General features: G+C 38.4%; 1 protein-coding gene across 1 annotated transcript in view; it reads left to right on the top strand.

Moving 5' to 3' along the window:
• The first annotated feature begins 13,609 nt into the window (after positions 1 to 13,609).
• Positions 13,610 to 23,596, top strand: part of LOC107658942 (prosaposin receptor GPR37-like) — an 11,676-nt gene continuing 1,689 nt past the window's right edge. Inside the window, exon 1 of the mRNA XM_016447668.1 lies at positions 13,610 to 15,131. Within this exon, the coding sequence (XP_016303154.1) occupies positions 14,118 to 15,131 (1,014 nt within the window). The 5' untranslated portion in view covers positions 13,610 to 14,117. The remainder of the gene's footprint in view (positions 15,132 to 23,596) is intronic.

The following is a 23,596-nucleotide window of genomic DNA, read 5'->3' as shown; positions in this document are numbered from 1 at the left end:
ACAGAGTGTAAATTAATTTTTTTCATATTTATTTATTTATTTTATTTATTTATTTGTAGTAGTAATATGTCTTTAAATGTACTCAATATTTCAGTGTCATATTAATTTCAGTCAATTTTGCTATGCATGGCTAAATTGCCAACAAACTTTAGTTGAAGAGATAATATTGAAAAATTTTATATTAGAATATTGCTTAATTAGTGTCATGATGCACATATTTATTGTTGATAAAATCAAGAAACCCTACATTAACATTTTCCTCAGTAATTTCGTTTTAAAAGATAAGCATGCTTTATGAAATCAAGAAACCCTACTTTAACATTTTCCTCAGTATTTTTGTTGAAATTATTAACACATTTTATGTTATACATAAAACAAACAAGCTGTCATCTTATAAAAAGAAATGACACCACCAAAATTATCATAAAAAAATTTTTCTCAACAAAAAAAATGATAAAGCCATAACTCTGTTATTAACAAACACTCAAAAATGTGCTTATGAAAAGTTTAGTCCGATGAACCATTTGTAACAATTATGAATATGTCATTTTGGAGAGCATTAGTAATCAGACGGCATAATTCAATCAAGGAGATATTGAATTACGACCAGCAATACAAACATAAATGCATGTGTGAATATTAATGAATGCAAACTCCACTGCAGTCTACTGCATCGATATTGTCTCAAAGTGCCTAATAAAACTCCTGAATCAGCTCTGTGTACCCAAGTCTTCACCATCTGTCCTCTCTGTAGCCCTCCTCTCATTTTCAGTCTCCCCTCCCTGCGGAGTGTCAGATATCGAAGCAGACTGCAACACTATCCACCTGAAGCACTGCTGAGACAGCAGCCACCTCAACCAAACGCTCCAGCACCTGCGGGAGGGCAGATTCTCCCACTCCCTTTCTCTGACGCCTCCATCAATATCTGCACAGAAACAGAGTGCAGGAAACTCTCCCCACAGAGAGGTAGCCACCTGTAATCATTAACCTTTTTTCACATGTTAATAGTTTAGCATAATGCGGAGAAACATTGGAACTAAATCTGGGGTTTGCAGTATAAAGCACAACCTGAAGGTGGATCAAATGGGATCAAATCAATGCATAAGTGGTATGCATACATTAAGACTGAACCTATGCAGATGGATTGGCTTAAAGGGATAGTTCACTCGAAAAATGTTAACGTCTTTAGCCAACTGATTCAGCACTTTAGTTACTCCACCAGTCACTGAACTGAGGAACCAAAAGAAAGTTGTAGAAACCAAAAGGTTGTTGTTTCAAACCAAATATCCAGTATCACCAGATTGTGCCCTTCAGCAAAACACCTTGTATATTTGAACTCAAGTGGATTGGAGGGGGGGGGGGATATTGGCACAGTGGTTAACCAGAAAAATTAAAAATGGCGAAAAGGTTGCCGACGCCTGCTCTACCCATTGCTTCAGTCAATAGCACCCGCCTGCTTTTCATTAATTTCTGTTGTTTTTGTACTTTGGAGTGAAGAACACTGCAGAGATAAGTATGGACTTGTGTCGCACTTTGGCCCGATCATTTTCCTCCCCCTTCGATATCCCATAATGCACAGTTGGTCACATCAGTTCCGGAGCAGCGGTGCTTCAGCACCTGTGTGTGAAGGACTCTCTGTGCTGCGAGTGTTTTTGTGCGTGCGCTGGGTAAGATGATTGCAGGTGAGCACAAGTGTTTGGTGTCAGTCTCTGTTACAAGGAGATGATGGGAAAGAGTTGAGACTGAGTCACTCTTGGTTAATGCACTGGGCCACGTGTAGGGGAGTCTCATGAAAACATGTCCAGTTCACATTTCACCACATAACCAGAATAAAAAAAAATAAGGAATTACAAGAAATGGATAATATTTTGCATGAGATTTTGGGGGGAAATGTGCCTAATTGTCTTAATTACTTTTTAAGTTATAATTTATTTAAATTATAATTATTTATGGCCCACTTTACATTAAGTGGCCATAACTACTGTGTACTTACATTTAAATAAATAATTTGATAAAATGCAGTTATTGTGTACATACAGGTTTTTACATTGTATTGTATATGTTTTAAATTGTTATATTTTTAAAAATGCCTGCATGAAATTACATCTGTAATTAATTTCTGTAATTACATTTATAAATACACTGTTGACTCATCCCTTACACCTTAACCCACCTTTAAACCTACCCATACCACCAAACCTATCCCGGTTACACTTTATTTTAAGGTGTCCTTGTTACAGTGTAATTATACATTTAAGTACTGAGTAATATTAATTAACTACATGTACTTACTATATGGTTAGGATTAGGGTTACTTGCATGTAATTATGCATAATTAATTGTTATTATAATAGTTAGTACATGTAACGTGTAACAAGGACACCTTAAAATAAAGTGTTACCCGTATTCAATCTCAATAGCAGCAAAAGTGTTTTGCAATATAACATGAACACAATAAGTACATTGCACTTATTTTTGATGTAAGTACATAGTTAAGGCCACCTAATATGAAGTGGAACCTTATTTATATATCTATTTATTTATTTTAGAGTGAAATATGACCAGGTATATATGTATGTATTATTCAATATGAGTATAAATATATAATTCATTTACATGCTCATACACGCTAAAAAATTGGTTATGGGTTAAATACAATCCAGTGCTGGGTAAAATATGGACAAACCCAGCGATTGGGTTGTTTTGACCCAGCGGAAGGGTTGCTGCCCAGAAGGTTGGGTTTATATTTAACCCAGCATTTTTAGAGTGTACACGTATACACGCATTGCTGCATATTTGCCGCATTATTCCAACCCTATTCTCTTTATTAACAGTGTCATAAATGCACAATGAATTGAACTCAATGCACTGAACACAAATAGATTTGTTACAGTGGCGCTCGGTGCCTGCGAGCTTTAATGTTCCCTTTTCAGAGCGACTTTTTACAAACAACTATAAACAGGAATTGCAGGGATATGGCAGAAGTAACTGCAGTGTTTAATCATGCTGTGGGCTGCACTTATTGGCCATCGTTTCTGCTCATTTTTCTCATCCTGTGCAAACACCCTGCGTTGATCTAATGCGTAGGTCTGCTGTTTTTTTTTTCTCCTCAGCTGAAACAGATGCTGAAAGACTTTCTTACAAGTCAACCTTGGGGCTTTGCACAAAGTGTGATGGTTTGGAAAGTGTCTCGAGGATAGAAACAGGTCAAAGAGAAGGTCAGGACCAATTGACCTGGCTGTCTTTAGTAAACCGCACATGTGAACTCCTGACCACAGGTAACTGGAAACCACTGATGCTAACTAGATTGATTGAGACTGTATCTTCTTTTACCTTCTTTTTCCCCGTTGGAATCTTGCCATGTTACAACTAGCTCAAGAAACAAACCCTGTTTACTGCTGATCGACAGAATAGTATAAGTTATGAAATGGTTGATGAATTTGTGAGTAGCACTGTGTGCACGCAGTAAAGTGCAGAGGGTTTCACAATACGAGATTAATGATGCTGTAAAGCGGCACACACCACTGCGGTCTCTGTCATACTGCACTGTTAGCCGTACACACTAACAACCAGACAGACTCGCTCAGTGTGGCGACTTCAGCCCACACACACCCACAACATGAGTCTTTATCATTCTCTCGCTGTCACACGCTCTCATATGCTTGCACGTCGCGTATACACATTTGGACGTTTGTTGGTAAGTTAAGCATCACTGTCTCTGTTGCTCTTACTTTGGGTTCAGGGCTTGTTAAAATCACTAACCTCAAGTATTACATTTATGTGTCTCACAGTGTTTTTGAAGCAAGCCATCCTGAACAACCTAAAAACCAATACAAAACTACTAAGAACACCCTAGCAACCACATAGCGATACCGTGATACCACTCAGGACATCCTAACAACTGCATGGTAATATGTTAATCAACCTGAACATCTTTGCAACTGTATAAGGACGCTTTTACAATGAGCTAAAAACACCTTAGCAACCTCAAAGCAATGCCCAGGCAACAGAACACCATAGCAACTGCATAGCAACAAGCGAAAAACACTTTGAGCCTCTTAGAAACCACATAGCAATTCCCAAACAACTACCAAAAACAACATAGCAGCAAGCTAAAAAACTTCAAACATCAAACCACGATGAATACCATACTAGCAACCACTTATCAGTACCTTGACAACCTCCTAGGACACCTCCCTAAAAACAAGTATATGAACACGTAGCGACAATTTAAAACACTTAAAACTCCTTAGAAACCACATACTGTAGCAATTCCCTAGCAAATATTAAGAACAACATACCAACCACATAGCAACTAACTTAAAATATCTTACCAACCACTCAGAACACCTTGGCAACAACATAGCAACAAATTAAAAACACTTAGAACACCTAAAGGCCAATTCACTCTGCACCGACAGACGCAGACAAGCGGCAACAGACACATTCGTCGAAACGGATTTGTTGGTTGCCACTTATTATCACCGATTGAATATCTTGATTTGGTGTTTGTCGGAATTGAGAATTGATGTACTATAATCTGGTGACCGTCGGTGTGGTGTGAATTGGCCTTAAGAAATGCTATGCTCTAGCACCCACCAATAACACCGTAATAACTACAGTGCAACAATCAATAAACACCCTAGCAACTGTATAGGAACATGCCAAGACACCAATGCATAGCAATGTCCTCTAGTATTGTAACAGTGACTTTCTGCTCAGATTCTCTTAAGGAAAATCTTGTTTATATTGTTGTCGATCTCCTACAGTTTTATACACACATGCACATTCCCTCACACTGCTGCCATCAAATACCATCCCACTGAAGCATGCTGCAGCCTATTAGTGGCTAGCACAGCAGCGCTGCCAGAGAGTCTCTCTCTTTCTCTCTGTCCCTGCCTCTTCCTCACCATCGCCTGCGTGCACTAAAGCTGAGAAGCACGGAAGTGGGCTCTCTCCCAGACTGCAGCGGTGTAGAGAGCTCTACCTCTACCACTTAATTGTTTCCCCCAGTGGTTGTAATTGCATTCTCTCGCACACTTGTAATGACTGCGCATCTGTCACTGGGCCACAGTGCCATCTGCTGACAGCTTGAGTCATGAGCCTTTCCTCGAAAAAAACCCTACCTGTAATAAAAGTCAAGACACCACCACAGTGATCGGCGTGACAAATGGCTCTTTTTTTCGGGCCGAAGATAACAAAGCCATAACTATGTTATTTACAAACACTCGAAAATGTGCTGATCAAATGTTTGGAGTCCGGAACCATTTGTCAGAATTATAACGTTTTGGGGACGTTAGATTACATAATTCAATCTATCAGAGAGATATTGAATTACACGAAGCGATCTTCTGTCTGAGCTCTGGATCAGAGGTTGAATTGGACAGACGCACTGCGGGCTCAGCAGGGCTTTGGGTCATCGCCCGTCCCATCCGTATCCCATAATCCTCACTGAGAAGCCCCACCGGAAGGGTTTTGTTGCTGATTGGCACATTGGCCTAAGATTACAAGTTATCCAGTTGATCAAATCCTGTAGTTAGTGGCACTTTGGAAGGCATGATATTGCTTATATTTAGTTCTATGTTTAACTTTATAATTGTGCTTACAAACATCTTGAGATTTTATTTTAAGAAGATATCTACAGAACCATATCTCCAGACCAGAACAGAGACTTGAAGCTGGATTTCTTTTTGACTTGGACCAGTCAGCAACCCCCTAGCAACTCCTTGGCAATCATCCCAGCATTGTGGAGCTGGTATTGCTTGGGTAAGTTCAATGCATTTTCTTGTATAATTATAAAGTGTTTACGTAGTCAGTATACAGTATATGAAGCATGAACACACAAAACTTCAGCCAGACTCATTTGTTAAAAGCAACAGCACTTTGGTACAGATGAGATCTTTAGGGCTAAAATAAATCCAAACAGAGACTTAAGAGTATGCTTAAATATTTATGTCATGCTTTTGTCTTGCACTGGATCAGGATCCTAATCCGTTGTCTTAGAGGTGTGGCGACAGGAGACATTTTAATGAGGGAGTTTTTGATCTCACACTTTCGTTTGGAGCAGCGGTGCAAAAGCTGCCGTCACGTCGTGTTTGATGGTCTCTATCTCAAGGGTCATACGTGCCGTGGCACTGGGGAACTTAATTTGTTTAATTGGCCATTAAAATTAGTTGTTGAGAAAGTTAAAGCCAAACTTTACTGACATCACCCCCTGCTGAAGTTGATACAGGTGTCACTGTGAATCTCCAATCTTCCTTATTCTCTGCGACTTCCTCTCTCTCTGACTTTCTTTTTCACTCCAATCAGCAGTTTCGCCCCACACTGAATCAGAATGAACCGTACTAAGGTGGCAAAGACGTATTTTTGTCGCTAGCACCACTTTTATGAAATATGACAGGGAGGCTTACTGCAAAAAGAGTTATGATTTATATAACCATTCGCCTGGTGTCTGGATTTCATATAGGCTATTGTAATACGCCACCGTTTTCATTTAGAATTGTTTTTGTTTTCTTTTTATTATTTTGCTATCAAACATCGTGAATTTTTCCTTCAGTGATGATGAATTGTTTGCTGTTTGCTGCTTCTGAAGCGCGTATGGATATGAATTATTCCTTGGAGAGAGAATATTTCGGTAGTTTGTTGCAGTCTCATTAGTATAGGACCATTCAATAATCCTCAGTAAATATCTTGTTTTGATCCCACTTGGTCTTTCTTCCTATCTACTTTGTCATCGTGGTTTGATGCTGCTAAGACAAGCATCACTATATTTCTTGTACTTATGGTAAGGGATTTGATTAATCCCATAATTATTCCATTTCGATGCATAACTCGTCCCACACTGTTTGTGCTACTGACATGAATGATACTTCAACTGCCTTTGGATAATACAATTTTAAGAGACCAGAATATCAGACTTTTTTTCAGGGTTTGACCTGGTCATAAGTAACCACCTAGCAACCACCAAAGCACCCAGGACACCTTATACCTTCTGTAGGAGCCATAAAGGCGTTAATGTTGTTGTATAATGTCTTTTCTATAGTCTATGTTGATTGAATGTTTGTATGTATTATTTTCTGTACTCCCCTTGTGGTGGATGAGATTAATTGCATCCATTTTGGCATTTCCTGGGGTAACCATCTTAAACAGGATGTGATGTGGGAATGGGGAGGGAAGGGAAGGGAGACATTTTTTTGACCTGCATATCAACAATCTTTCATGTCACAGTTTTGTTTTATTTTGAAGTATTTATGCCTTTGTTACAATAAATACCCATCTTGATCAAACAGGCTTTGGAGCAGCGTCAATTTTACTTTCCTACACGGAAGTGGCTATATATCAAAAGGAAGCGGCTACATTTAGTCAAAAAACTCCCAAGAAGGACGTGCAGGCATGTGGTAGGCCCAATCAAGGCCTACGTTTTGAGTGACCAAGCTATCTGTGGAAGGTATCAGCAGCTTAAAGGATTCTGAAACTCATCCAATTCGTGAGTAACTGATGGGTTTATTTCTAAGAAGCTATGGTTGAGAATTTTGGCTTTGAACAATGCATGAGACAAGAAGTTGATGCCCGTGTGCATAGTGTGGCCTATAGATTCTATGGATATCTGGATACTTGATAGTGTTTGTTTGTGTTCAGGAGGACTGGGGGTTCCAATTTATTCCAGTTTGGAAAATGAATGCTGATCAATGTTTGGTCTGGGGGTTAGTGTCGAAACCATAAGTCAAAATAATACAAAAGGATGAAACGATCTACGTAAACACTGATATGTTTTGGTCTGTGAGGGAGACTAAAGTGGCTCCAGTCGTCCTCTAGGCTCATCTCGGTGTCAGTGTGTGTATCATCCTCAAGCCTGCAAACCTGATGATAGCAGGCTTCCTGTACGGCTGCCAACACACTCTCGCTCCCTGGCTCGGCTTCAGTCTGCGATTTTAGCCCTGTAATAGAGACGATGTAAGTGTAATGCTGTTTTTTTTTCTCCTTTTATAAGGGTCCTACAGTCAGCCAAGATGATAAGATTAGACGACAAAATTGCAGTCTTGTAAGAAAGTGTCAAATCTCTTCAGGTATGAAACTTGAAGATTGACCAATGAGCTCCATCATGTGGCCAAGTTAAAAAATACATGTTCTCTTGAGGAAGGGGCTGTAAAAATGATACAGTAGCTTACCCTTTCATATATGAAAAGTATAGTATTTGAAAAATGTAAATATTAAAATATTGTGTGTGTATATATATATATATATATATATATATATGTGTATATATGTGTGTGTGTATGTGTGTGTTTCTTCTTGTTTTTGCTATTGGTTATGTGCATGTGTGTGTTTTATATTGCACTTCATATTGTCGAGTTAATATGTATTGCATTTTCAGAGTAATGTGTGCTAACTGATTACGGTTTTTTTCTGAAGTTGCAGAAAAGGCCACTTTCGATAAACATTAAGTTATCATGTCTTCCATGGTGGTTCTGGCATGTCTGCACTTCTGTTTTACTGTAAATTATTTTCTTTTACAGTGCACTGAAGCAGCTCTATTACAAGACCATAAGCAAGCCTGGTTTTACATGAGTCATGTGGCATAACCTCTGTCAGAGCTGTAAAAGAGTTGGACTCGGAGGCTTGTCCATAACAAAGAGTGAAAAATTGAAGGGGGTCTGAATACTTTCCGTACCCACTGTATCTTTCTCCATCTGTCTGTCTCTGACTCTCACATCTTCAATCCTTTCAGCCTGTCTTAGCCTGTTGTGTCATGCACATTTAGAGCGACAGCAAAGATCGTCACAAGGATTGGTAATTATTCCTTTCAGAACCAGTATTTGTCTTCATGTAAAAGCATATTGGCAGCCTATACGTTTATATAGTACCAGCCTCATTATATGTGAAATTCAGTCATCACTTACTTCTTCATTACAGACCAGCATGACTTACTTTCTTCCTTGAAAGACAAAATGGGACATTAGGAAGAATGTTCTCGTTGCTCTTTTCCAAAGAAGTGAATGGTGGTGAATCCATACTGGAAAACCTGATGCAGGTTGTGGGATGCTTAGCATGAGTTGTGGTTGCTTAGAGGAGATTTCAGATTTGTTTTACAATCAGCGTTTGAATGAAGAACAATAGCTCTTTTTTCCTGTCATCCAGTACCGAGTTCTCGGCTGCACTCCAAATGGCTTTTGGAACGAGGTTGTGTGTGTATTTGAATAAAAGGAAGTATATTTCTCTTTCCTTTCGTCAGTTGTCAGTATGTGCGAGTGTGTCGGATGCGAAAGGAATTGCCCTTAAGGAAGCAGTGGAGAACAGACAGCTGGGTTAAACACAGAAGTGCGTGCATGCCAGAAAGCGAAGGGTTTGCACTGAAGGGTTAGTCTCTGACAGATAGATCCCCACGTACATTTTCACCAGCACACGTTGATTGAGTTTTTGCCACTGCTGCACTGTGACACAAACCTCAGATGTATTTTTCTGCAGTTTAACAGGTCTGTTATTAGTCTGCTATATAAAGCATTTTCAAAGCTCATCTGAATGTCACTATTTTACTAGTTAGTGGTTATTGCATAATATACAATTCCTTTCATACCCTCCAAAAAACACTACACTATTGAACATAAAGGTTTCAAAAAGGGGTTTTCGTGATGCCATCGATTTTATTTTTTTATAATTATTATTATCGTGAAGAACAATTTAAAAATCTAAAGAACCTTTTTCTGACATGAAGAACCTTTCACTTTTAAAATAAAGTTTCTTTTGATGTTCCAAGAAGAGCTTTCATCTTCCATGGAACCTTTCCATTGCACACAAAGATTCTTTATACACTTAAAGCTTCCAAAAAGTGCTCCAATGCCATAGATAGAATAACCATTTTTGGTTCCTAAAATAACCTTTTGTTTAATGGAAGGGTTCCATGTCTGTTAAAGGTTCTTCGTGGAACCATCAATGCCAATAAAGAGCCTTTATTTTTAGCAGTCTGATCAGATAGACAATTATAGCCTGTTGGATCCCATAGACTTCCACTGGAGGGACTCGAGATCAGAATATCGTAGGCACTCGTGGGTTTTACTTGACCTAGTAAGCAACCATCTAGAGCAGCCTAGCAACTACTTAGAGTTAAAACGCTCCCAGGACACCTTATAAACTGCTTAGCAATGCTTTAAAACACCCACAATACCCTAGCATTTTCACATCACTTTTATACTACCATTTGTTTTTTCATTTATTGTTATTTTATTATGATTTCTTTTTTGGTACTTAAAGATTGCATTATTGTTTTAATATTGTTTTGCTTTCAGAGACACATTTGTCGCTCGGTTCAGTCGGTGCATTCGCGGAAAGGAGGATCTGAGTGTGTCTGAGTCATCCAGAGCAATCCGAGAGGCCATTACTGACAGTCCTCTTCCATTTGCTCCCTGCTGCACTCGCCACTAACTGCTGTCATCACGCCACTTTTCTAAGTGATACGATGTTTCTGTCCTATTGTGTGGAGAATTTAATGGCTTTTACTCAGACCTCTTCCGACCCAGTATGAGTGGTCATGTGGCTTCGGGTTTAGGCTATTAGTATTGTGATGCTGTTATGAGAATGAGGCCTTGCTGAGGAACTTATTTCATCCAAAAACTATTCGTTTTTCACCATATGGAAAAACAGAAACCTGGATGGTTTGCTAGACTTCTGTGTTCCAAAGAAAGAAAAAGTCATAAAGGTTTAGAGCGACATGAGTGTAAATGATGACGGAGCTTCATTTTCAGATAAACTGTGCCTGCGTGATTGATTGACAGACAGATAGATAGATAGATAGATAGATAGATAGATAGATAGATAGAAAGATTGATTGACTGACTGATGCCAACTCTTATCTGTGATATTGTATATTGCATGTACAGTAGCAGTGAGATATTGCTGGTGCTTGTTCGGAGATATGAGTCATTCATCATCTGGCGCTCATGTGGACAGCAGGTGATTGATCACAGTAATGCACTGTCGCTGGGTTATTTGAGCTTCATTCCCTCGGAGAGTCACACATCAGTACCCTTTATACTGCATTAAGTAGGTTCACACTATACTAGACATGCAGTACACCTGTCTTGCACTCTATAAGTGTGTTTTAGGGTGAGCATGTGTCTTGTCTGTTCTCACACTGCATTTTTCTTGTGTGTTTATGCAATGCCGTTTTACACCGCCAGGTGGCGCTTTGGATTGCCGCAATATCTGTCCCACTCAAATTACCCACCCAGTTGCTTAGTAATATGAACATCTGTGTTTATAATGCTTTTTGAGTCTGTAATATCCTTAGATTTGGATAGTTAAATCACCCTCGTAAAAACAAGCATTCTTAACATATACGGTATAACCAAAAATCATTCAAAATCATCTATTTGTCTTGTTTTCTCATAATAATCCAAACATGCAGTCCAAACACAATAGGCCTATTGCATAACATATAAGAGCTTATTTTTTTAAAAATGTATCTTGAAAGCAAGTGTATTTTGTGTTTAGTTTTCATCTAAATTTGGTGAAAATGTATGCTTGAAACAACATTTTAAAATGTTGCATTTGGATGTGGCCTAACATGTTTATATTCAAGATTTTTTTAAATAACATTTTTACAATGCAGTTTTGCTTTGCATAACGTGTATCTTTTTTGAAAGTCTTTTTTTCTAGCATTTCTGATTAGGAAAAAAAATTTGTTGCAGCTGTTTCATTAAGGTATTAAAAGAAGAGGGGGTAAATAAATCGTGGGGAAGTCGTGGCCTAATGGTTAGAGAGTCGGACTCGTAACCCAAAGGTTGTGGGTTCGAGTCTCGTACCGGCAGGGATTGTAGGTGGGGGGAGTGAATGTACAGCGCTCTCTCCCACCTTCAATACCACGACTGAGGTGCCCTTGAGCAAGGCACCGAACCCCAACTGTTCCCTGGGTGCCGCAGCATAAAAATGGCTGCCCACTGCTCCGGGTGTGTGTTCACGGTGTGTGTGTGTGTTCACTGCTATGTGTGTGCACTTTGGATGGGTAAATGCAGAGACCTAATTCTGAGAATGGGTCACCATACTTGGCCACATGTCACGTCACTAAATGGAGAAAATGTTTTATTCAATATTTTAAGAGATCAAGTGTGAAGAAACACTATTCACAAATAAAAACATCTCAAACATCTTGTTCATCATGTTGCACAAATCATTTCGTTGATTCCATTCATTCCATTCGCAAAAACATTTCAGTCAGCTTTCGGTTTTTGTCAAGTATCTGACCTTGTGGCTCACTCTGTTATTTAGCGTTTTGAACCCCATGCTTAGATTTGGCAACAGAGTATCAGTACTTGCCAAGGCTGTGCCAACTCCAGTAGCTTGTGTTCTGCACCTGGCCTCCCTGTTTTACACTTCAATATTCAGCCAGGCTTTCATTGACCAGCAGGACTTAGAGCTGAAACTTTGGACCTGGCAGAACAAAAGAAACTAAAGCATGTCTGATGCTAAATTAAGGAGCGTTTCCACATAATCATTTATGTTTTGCAAGGCAATGAAAGGCTGTTGTCTGTTTGCGAATGTAGGCCTCTAAGCCCAAGTTTCTGTCCAGCAGGAAACAAACCTTAAGCAATCCAGCTCTTGCCCTTCCTCTCAGAGTACTTTGCTCTGTTGTGACATTGCCACAGGCAGAGAAACCTGTTTGACATACCAATGCATTCAAGAGCTTTTAGAACTGAAGGTAACAGATGCAGTGCATTTGGACTTTTTAGTTGCACACATAGATATCTGATTGTCATTGCACTACATTACAAAGATCACAACAAGTGTCACCGGCACTCAAATTTATACAAAAAAAATGTTTTAGTTATTTTTACTATATATGGTGTGTATAATATGCATGTATGTACAGTGCAAACTGTAAATATCATGATTCACGTTTTATATTGTTATTACTGTTTGCATGTTCATAGTATGTATAGTTCACTGCAAATATAATGTATAGACTCGTATAGAAAAAGGAGTGACTCGTAATGAATATATTAATGATCACTTGTTTTATACATTTATTTACAAGGATTGTTATTGTTGCATGTACAATGCATGTGTAGAATATGCAAATATATAGACTATGAAAATGGACTGACTCGTAGTTAATATATTAATAATCACTTGTTTTGTACATTTATTTACAAGAATTGTTAGTGTTCGCATGTACAGTTCATGTACAGAATCTGCGAATATTACGTATAAACTATATACATGATAACTAGTATTAACGGTTGTTTATTATAGTAGCTTGTCTCGTAATTAGTTTTAATAATTGATCAATTTATTTTCAAGGATTTTTGTTGTGTGCATGTACCATAATCTGCAAATATAACGAAATTATATTTATAATTATGTTTTCATATTACATTTATGAAAGCCATAAATGTAATATTATAGCTTGTGTCTCGTAATCACGGCGCATTGTGAATTATTTTGCAGTTGCACTTTTCCTGCATGTTACTGTGACACACAGCTGTAATTGAACTCGTATAAACCCGTGTTACTCTCAAGACTGATCGGATTATGATTCTGTTGACATGCGTAATTACGCATGGTAATGAATGTACTACGCACGGGCGGGGCGAGGTCGCCTCCAGCTGCTGTGGTCCAAGGGGCTGATGCTGATGTATCCGGCTTGACAGAACAAGGTTATCCGCCAGGAGAGAATCCGTCCATTTTCTTCATCCGCTCCTCACTCACAGCAGCAGCAGCAGCAGCAGCAGCGCCACCGGACTCCGCTTCTCCACGCACAGCAGAGGCGCAGGACGAGTCCAGGTTGCCTCGCCCAACAGAACACGAGATGCGACCGACTCCTGCAGCTGGCTGGGATGCACAAACAGAAACGCAAATGATGTCGTTTGGAGGCAATCTCGTCTTTCTGGCACTTTAAGACGAGGAACGCATAGAATCCAGAGGAGGTGGTTTTATTTGCCGCACAACGCCGGAGTGGATGTAACAGGAAAAGTCATTTGCATGGATCTAATTAGCCTTTACTGATCGTTCGCGTGTGAACTTTTCCTTCTAACAATGTGAATCTGGGAAAACAGCGTGTGTTCTTTGCGATGCACCACACGAGAGTGTTTTTCTAACACCTTCAGCACACTGACTCGGTGAAGATGCAGATGCTGCTGCTTTTAAGAACGATCTTTTTCATTGCAAGTTGTCCACGTGTTTTGTTGCACGGAGAAAACCGTAATGCACACACCAAAGAACCAGTCACTCTTAGGAGCCTTCGTGATGCCAAACCCAGTGCCACACACCCTGCGAGGCATCGAGCCGCAGGTACACCTGCCTTTAACATCAAACAGACTTCAGAAGACAACAGTAACTTGTCTTCACATCGCTGGCTGCATTTGGAGAGCGGAGGTAAGCGGTATGGATGCAGACATCTCTTGTCAAACAGAACACACGCGGTCACGGAGAGTGCCACAAACCTACATAAACGCTCTCAGCGACATAAAAGGAAAAAGTTGAACGGCGAGATGCCTGCTACCAAGGGAACAGTAGGTGGACACAGTAACTCTAAGCCGTATTCAACAAGCAAGCGAGAAAGAAACCACAGACGCAAAAGAGGCACAAAGGAACACCACAAGAAAGCGTTTAAGAGCTTGAAAAGGGGCCAGAATAAAAGCGCTGCCCCATTGACACCGGTCGAAACTTATTATAACGCCCTGACATCCTCTTTATCCATGTGGGAACCGATGCCCAAGCCTCTAGCTCTCACCTCTACAGATTTCCCATTCGATCTCACCAGAAATGCCGAGTTCCACACCAAACAGATAGACGACCCATGGGATGCCACGCCGATGACCCCTCCGTACGCCGAGGATGAGGAGAGCGAATTCTTCCCCAATCCTTTCTACCCCGTCACTAGCGAGACGTATGGGGCGTATGCAATCACCATCGTTTCCGTCCTCATTTTCGCTGTGGGAATAACGGGGAACATAGCAATAATGTGTGTGGTGTGCCATAACTACTACATGAGGAGCATCTCAAATGCTCTTTTGGCTAACCTGGCCATTTGGGACTTTGCACTGCTCTTGTTTTGCCTGCCACTCGTGGTGTTTCACGAACTCACAAAGACCTGGCTGCTGGGCCAGTTCACCTGTAAAGTCGTACCGTATATTGAGGTAATGGATTCCATGTTCATTCATAACAGGTTTAAAATGTTCATTTGCATAGTATGTGGGATGGGTACAGATCATTGCTTTTAATAATGGCATTTGAGCTTAAATAGAGTAATCCATTAACAACTTTACATTTTGGCACTCTTTCACCAAAAACTGAAAATTCTGTCAATTCGTCGCCCTCGTATTGTCGCCCAAATTTGAATTTCTTTCTTTTGTGGGACAGAGGAGGAGATATTGAAAAATGTCCCAGTGGATTGTCTAAAAAAAAAAATGGTTAGGCCCAAATTTAAGATTTAAATGTTTAAATCTTATATTCAAATCTCATATCAAAATTTGGATTACAGCTTTAACATAAAACCAATAAACTTAATATCAGTCATACATAAATGACACCAGTCATTTCATGGTTTTCATTTCATCAAAAAATCATGGTTTGGTTTATTATTAACAATTTGCATCTATTTGATTTGATTTAAATCATATTTTCAAAATGCATTTATGCAAATTGCTTGGAATCAGTGTGAATCTGTTTATTGTGGTGAAAATTCCCTTTTTTTTTTTTTCCAGTAAAAAAATCATACATTGAGGCCCCGTTTACACTAGTGCATTTTCGTTTTAAAACGCATAACTTTTGCTACGGTTACGTCTATCGTTTATACTACTCTGGCGTTTTCGACCCTTTCGAAACTGAGAATTTTGAAAACGCTGTAAACCCCGTTTTAGTTCGAAAACTCCGGGATTGCTTTTCAGTGTAAACGGACCAAAACGGAGATTTTGAAAAGGATGGCGTGGTTGCCCACTTTCTCTCTGAGTATCCTTGACGACCGTGTAAACAATATCATGCTCATTGTTGTACCCATAGAGTGTATGGGTAGAATCCCCATTCGACCGGTCCAAGCATGTAGACACGTCCGCCATCTAAATAATAGCGAACCTATCTATGGTTGCACCTGCATGAATGGTCATGTGACATGCGTTTTCGGTTGTGTAGTGTAGACGGAGATGGTTTCTGAAACGCAGCGGAAATGCCAGTGTAGACGAGGATCGTTTTAATTCTAAAATGCCGTTTTAAAACGAAAACGCACTAGTGTAAATGGGGCCTTAGGCCTAAATCAGGGGCGTAGATTACGCGGGGGACGCGTCGCCCCCCACTTTTAATATCACGTAAATTCTTCCCCCGCACTTTTTCGGCAAGTGTGTTCGCATAGAAGTTTTCAAGAGCCGGTGTGAATAAATATAGATTTAAATTCAAAGAGACAGTATAGTCTGTGCATGATCTGATGTTTTATTCGGACCCAGAATAAGGTGAGATGAACATCATGGAGCGCTAAACATTCCGTGCAGTGTATGTTTCATTCATACTTGAAGCCAGAGGGCGCTCTCGCGCAGAAAGTCGTACGAGGAAATTCCTAATATGGACAAAGGCGTCCAGCTATCGCTGTATGAAAACAGTTGTTTTCACAGAAAAACAGAAACGTTTGGAAACATGAAGACATTAAACGTACGATTGCGACAATATATGGTTTATTTGTGTTTGTCAAGTCATCTCCAGGTAATAAATAAAGTATATGAACAATGCAGTGCTAATTGACATAGCATTTATTACAGTATAGAAACTGTTCTGCCTTATGTGAAAAAAAGTGTTTGTAGTATATAAACAGATATATATATATATATATATATATAACATTTCTGTCCCCCTCACTTCTGAAATGATGGCTACGCCCCTGGCCTAAATGTTGTTGTTTTTTTTATTTACAGTGAAAACCAGTGTTGTTTGGACCCCAACCTTCTTTAAGATATCATCTTTTGTGTTCTTTTACGTTGCAATGATCTAGTTTTTCATGCACAAGTAAGTTTAGCAGTGTTAAGGCTTGCGTTTCTTGAGGGTGAGGTATTGAAACCATGGCATCGTGGGTAATTCGGTCTCGTTTCGAGAGACGTCAGTGCTCCCTGCATGCAAAAGATCATCCACCCTGCCCTCAGGACACCTGCACTGACAGTCTGCTCTGACCTCTGCCCCACTCCCGTCACATACTGTATGGTGCAACCATAAGCGCTTATTTGACGTGAAATCTGCAGCAGCCCGCTGCCATCCTGATCTCCTCACCACACCCAGTTTCAGCAGAGCTCACTTTACAGCATCCAAACACCACGCTTCTTTAGTGTCAAATGATTGTGGACTAATTTTATGGCTGGAAACCTGTCATGGTGAACCTCACAAAAACATATTCAGATCATATTTCACCCTAAAATCAAATGGGGGAGAAGATATTCTATTCTGCATGAAGTTAAATGCTTGAAGCCTGTTTCTAAGTGTTTTTTTTTTTATTATTATTTATTGCATTACATTGCATTGCAAAATATTTTTCATGAAAATTAAGCATTTCCCCAAGATTTTTGTCCAGATTTTTTTTTTGTAATTCCTATTTTTATTTATTCTTATTAGATATGTTGTTACTGTATTACAGTCATTTGTACAGTAATGCATTTTTCATGTATTTATTCACTTATAAATGCATTAATTTAATGTAAAGGCAGTACAGTAATGAGAAGATTTTCTTATGTAATATGTGCTGAATTGTCATGCAAACAATAATAATGCAAAACATCTTAAAGGGATAGTTCACCCAAAAATGAACATTTTCATGATTAACCTGAACAACATGAGTGTACGTTTCTTCTGTTGAGCACAAAAGAAGATATTTTGAAGAATGTGGGTAACCAAACGGTACCCATTCACTTCCATAGTATGGAAAAATACTATCAAATAATACCATCAAATGTTTGGTTACCCATATTCTTCAAAATATCTTATTTTGTGTTCATATTTTTAACTCTCCCTTCAATGTTCCTTAAAACAGGCTTCATTTACTTAATTTACAAAATGTTTCTTTCTTTCTTTTGAATTTAGGGTGAAGCATCACTCAGGCCACTTGTAGAATAACAAATGAAATTGTAAAGCACAATATGGCATCAGTCTTTGCACAATTTATAATGCCAAATGTATTGCAAGTATTGCTGCCCTTGCTATAATGCAAACTTGACAGTTTCATACAATCTCAGACAAAAAGGTACAAAAGCTGTCGCTGGGATGGTGCCTTTTAAAAAGGCGCACCTTTGTACCTTATTAACCCCTAAAATGTGCATGTAAGTACCTTAAAGATACATATTAGTATCCTAATGGTACATAGTACATTTTTCAAAGGGTACAGGCCCAGTGGCAGCTTTTGTACCTTTTATTTCTGAGAGTCTAGACTTCAGCCTTCCTCCATTCAAGCAGATATGAGCTGTGCTTGTATACACAGAAAATAGCTGCCCAGGGGCGTTGCCAAGATGGCCACCGACTGAACCGACTTTCCTTGAAGAGGCTTTGGTGAGATTCACCCATTTTGCCTTAGAGAAGTAGACTGATTGCTTTTGTGAGTGTGAAGGGTGTGAGGGGGTATTAAGACTGGGTTTTGGAGGGAGAGCCGTGCAAATGATGCGTCCTGGTGGCACACAGCGTGCCTGCTGTGATTGTATGGGACAGGCAGAGAGGGCCAGGAGGCTCGGCCTGACAATGGTGAAGCTGAATGAAAATGAGCCACTGTGCATGTGCTCGTCCCTCCGGCTGCAGCGCAGCTATGAATGCTGATCACCAGCGACTGCATGCAAGCTAAGTGGCGAGTAAAACCAGTCCTGAGGGCAAAGTGCTCCACAGGGAGAAAACGCCTCCAGCTCCATTACTCACACACACATGCATGCTGGTGCGTGATAGTTCATGTGAGCTGGGAGTCTGCATTCTGGGAGAGGGTCTTGTTGCTGCTTTTGTTCAGACCTGACACTTTTCACATTTGACGTCCCTTCACTGGTTGTTTCCTGCAGAGAGCTGCTGCTCAAGGGTGGAGAAGTATATTGTTGAGTTTTGCTCCACTGCAGGCAAGTTCAGCGAACGCCAGTTGAACTTGTCTGATCATTGGGTCTGTTTTATCAGAGGTCTGAAATTTCTCGCTGTGGTAGGTCAAGCGAATCTGAGTGCGGCGTGTCGGTGCCAGTGTTTTAACTTGACTTGTGTTTTGACTGGCCTTTAGGTTTTTGGAGATTGCATCAGTCACAACACACATATTTGCAGTAAGGCCTTGTTTCGTTTGAGCAAACATGCTGCAGAGGCGTATCTGACAGCTGTCGGCTGTCGGCTTCCTACCATTGTCATAGCGACATATTAAAACATTCAGAACATTTTAGGAACTGAATAGCAACCTTAGCATCATAGTGTTGAGTTTTGATCTAGCAAACACCACTTAAAATATTTCCAGATTATTTTTTTATTTATTTATTTTATTTCCATTCTCCAAACTGATTTTATTTTATTTTATTTTATTTTATTTTATTTTATTTTATTTTATTTTATTTTATTTTATTTTATTTTAATTTTATTTTACAAACTGCTTGTTCTTATTTTATTTTATTTCCATCCATTCTCCAAACTGCATGTATTTTATTTTATTTTATTTTATTCTCCAAACAGCTTGTACTTATTTTATTTCCATCCATTCTCCAAACTGCATGTACTTATTTTATTTTATTTAAATTTATTTTATTTTTCCATCCATTCTCCAAACGCTTGTATCACATATATATATATATATATATATATATATATATATATATATATATAGTGTTTACACATTGATTTGCTTGATTACACCTTGTCAGATTCCTTTAAAAAAAGGATTCCTTTTACAGATTCCTGTAAAAAGCCAACATTTTTCCACCTTTTGAAGATATTTAATGTATTTCTCAATATATATGTATTTTATTTATTTATTTATTTGTAATCTTAAAGAATATTTATAGTGTTTATAACTTGATTTTGTCAGATTTTGCTGAGGAAAAAGCCTGTAAAAAGCCAATATTTTTCCACCTTCTAAAATGAGCATTTTTTTCAGGCTCCTATGTTTATGTTCAGTTATTTATTTTATTTTATTTTATTTTATTTTATTTTATTTTATTTTATTTTATTTTATTTTATTTTATTTTATTTTATTTTAATTTTATTTTACAAACTGCTTGTTCTTATTTTATTTTATTTCCATCCATTCTCCAAACTGCATGTATTTTATTTTATTTTATTTTATTCTCCAAACAGCTTGTACTTATTTTATTTCCATCCATTCTCCAAACTGCATGTATTTTATTTTATTTTATTTTATTCTCCAAACAGCTTGTACTTATTTTATTTCCATCCATTCTCCAAACTGCATGTACTTATTTTATTTTATTTAAATTTATTTTATTTTTCCATCCATTCTCCAAACGCTTGTACTTTATTTTATTTTATGGTATTTTATTTTGTTCAGAGGTATTGCATTTTATTTAATTTTATTGTTTGGATTCTTCTCTTTTGTTGGCTATATATTCTATTAGTAACTCACTTTGTTATTTTATTTTATTTTATTTTATATTTTATTTTACTTTATTTTATCCATTCTCCAAACTGCTTTTCTTGAGGTCACTCAAGTAATTTTATTTTGTTTTGTTTTGTTTTGCTTTGAGTTGTTTTGTTTTTTGTTTTGTTTTTCTTTGGTTTAGGTATGGTTTGATTGTGTTTGATTTGATTTAGTTTCCATTCATTCTTCAAATCGCTTGTCCTTTGTAGGGTTGTGGGTGTTTTTTTATTTTATTTTATTCAAACCGCTTGTAGGGTCAGAGGCATTTCATTTTATTTAATATTATTGTTTGGATTCGTTACAGGTTTTTGTTGGCTTTCTCTTCTATTATTAATCCACTTTTTGTTTGTGTTTTTGATCCAGGCTGTTAACTCCCCTTCTAATGCTCTGAATTTATGTAGCTGAATATGTATTTGTTTCATTCTGTGGTATCATATATAACAATATTCCTGTAATAGCTTTTGCTTATAGCTCACTCATGCCTCAGTGCATCTCATTTGTCAATAAGTAAGAATTATTGCCGTCCCTGCTGGCCGGTAGCCCAACAATGGCCTGCAGTCACCCTGTCTAAAAGCAGTCGTTAAACCAGATTAATAACCAGCACCTCCATCGTTCTGGAGAGCCTCTTAATCAGAGAATTAATGAGCCGTTAGTAAAGACCATTGCAGCCAACGCTATCATCACCTGCTGCTAGGAAACCTGTAAGTTAGAAAATGCCTCCAAACGCACGTGAATGTCAGATCAGACCGAGAGAGAGTCGTGGTCTGGACTGTTTGCCAGAGTGTGAGGTGTGTGGAGACCAGAGAGACCTTAGATTTGATTACTGTGAAAGGAAGGCAGAAAGTAAGCTTCAAACCACATGATCACATGAATCACAGCCTGTGGTCTTGACTCCATGTACATTTGCTTGCAGTCTTGTTCTCCCTTTGTCATTCAGGAGTTTTCTACCTGTCAACATTTGTAATATGCAAAAGCCTCTAAGAACCATCTGAAATTTTCATCTAAAATGACCATTTTTATCAGGCTCCTATATTTATGTTCAGTTCTTTCACTTTAATGGCATAGAAAATGACCTATATATTGCCATTAAAGTAAAATTACTGAACCTACACATAGGAGCCTGAAAAAAATGCTCATTTAAGAACAAAATTTCATACAGAACTTAGAGGCTTTTGCATCTGAACTCTTCATATATATATATTATTTGCTCATATTTTCTTCAGAAAATGTACATATCAAAATGTACATATCCTTTTTTTCTGTCAGAAACCAACCAAAAAGCCATTCTAGATTCATTTTTTAATGCAAGAAGCAAAATACAGTAAACAATCTACTGAAAATAAGTTTGTCAAGTTAAATCTAGGTATTTCATTTTGTGTTGTTGTTGTTTCTGTTTCTTTTCTTTCTTTCTTTTTTTTGATGTTGTGAACAAATTCCTAATTCAGAGTTTTGAATTGATTCATTGAATCAGACAGTTGATGAACTGATTTACAGAAATTAATCAAACTTACAAACTAATGCCATTTCGTGAAACCTCTCGCAAGGTTTACGGAGAGAGGACCAAAACTAGTTTAATGCCAGTCTTTCTGAAACTTTACGGGTCCGTAAAACGCACAGGGAAACCCTGTTTGCAGTCTGGAAGCATCACTTTCCCGACCTACTCGTCCTGCGAGAATATTCCCATCCTACAAACCCACACAGTAAACCGACGATCATTCAACGTGCCGAGCATCTAATGGGGCAGGATGGATGCATTTCACACCTATGGAAGTAATATAGCACCATTACAGCGTTTTAATGGACACAATGGTCCATAATGGATTCTGAACAGTCTGCTTTTGTCAAAATGATGAAGGATCTCAGCGATCTGCTTTTGGAGATGAAAGAGGCGGACTAGTTTTCGTTTAGCCGGCGATGCACAACCGCACGAGCGTCGTTCCGCTAATTGTCTCCTCCTTGATGCTGATGTGCCTGATTGCTCTGTAATTATGATAATGAAGACAAACACTTAGTTGGCTCTTTCATTTGGGTTTGTATCATCCGCTGGGACGCAGCGGGTCGAACGCGCCCAAGAAGCTCTCCAGTTGTCTCCCATTCATTGCAGTTGTTTCTTTTGTGTCGCCTCTGTAAATACTCTTTAATTTCACCCAATTTATTGTGGCAATAGTCACACAAAATGTCCCGTTTCGCAGGGGGAAGGGTGCGTTGGGAGAGTTTTGGGGCCTGCTCTGTTCAGGCTGAATTAATTGCCGGGCCTGCAGGAGGTTGACTGTCTGTCACAATAACGCAGCAGATAAAGTCTGTAAAAGCGAGAGCTGTTTGTTTCTCGTTCGGCGAACCTGCTGCTATGTGCTGAATGATTATTAGGAGAGGGTTTTCAGCGGTGGGATTGGGTTCAGCGAGATGCCAGATATAATTCAGACTTTCCTTTCAAGCGGTTTGTTTACACCACTGGCCTTACACCATTTACACTAGACACCTACTGACAAATAACGCAGCTCTCAGAGATATCACAAACAGGGTTGTCATGATACCAACATTTTGACAGCTGATAAAAATACCAGAGAAATGTCATGATTTTCAATGCCATTTCTTATACAGAAAACCAAATACTACAGATTTGGTTTCTACTTTAGCTATTGGTTAGCTACTTGGTTACTAAATACTAAAGATTATGCTACCTCCTGTAGATTGGTGACTGTGTGTGTGTGTGTGTGTGTGTGTGTGTGTGTCTGTGTCTGTGAAATCCATTGCAACATAATCCATAGAATTTAAAATACTACTTCTGTTTTTGTCAAAAAATAATAAATTGGTAAACCTTTTTCCATTATTTTTCTAATTAAATTCTAATTGTCACTAATTAAAAATTTTAATACATTTTTTTTGTCAAATAAAAGTAGTCTTTTATATTCATTGCATTTTTGATTATTTATATAAATAACAAATTGAATTACAAATTGAATGTAAAATACTGCTTAGATTTTTGACAAAAGTCCATTGGTAAACTATTTATTTCTTTATTTATTTATTTTA

Source organism: Sinocyclocheilus anshuiensis, unplaced genomic scaffold, assembly GCF_001515605.1.
Source record: "Sinocyclocheilus anshuiensis isolate Anshui unplaced genomic scaffold, SAMN03320099.WGS_v1.1 scaffold283, whole genome shotgun sequence".
NCBI lineage: Eukaryota > Metazoa > Chordata > Actinopteri > Cypriniformes > Cyprinidae > Sinocyclocheilus > Sinocyclocheilus anshuiensis.
This window is presented reverse-complemented; position numbering and strand designations above follow the sequence as displayed.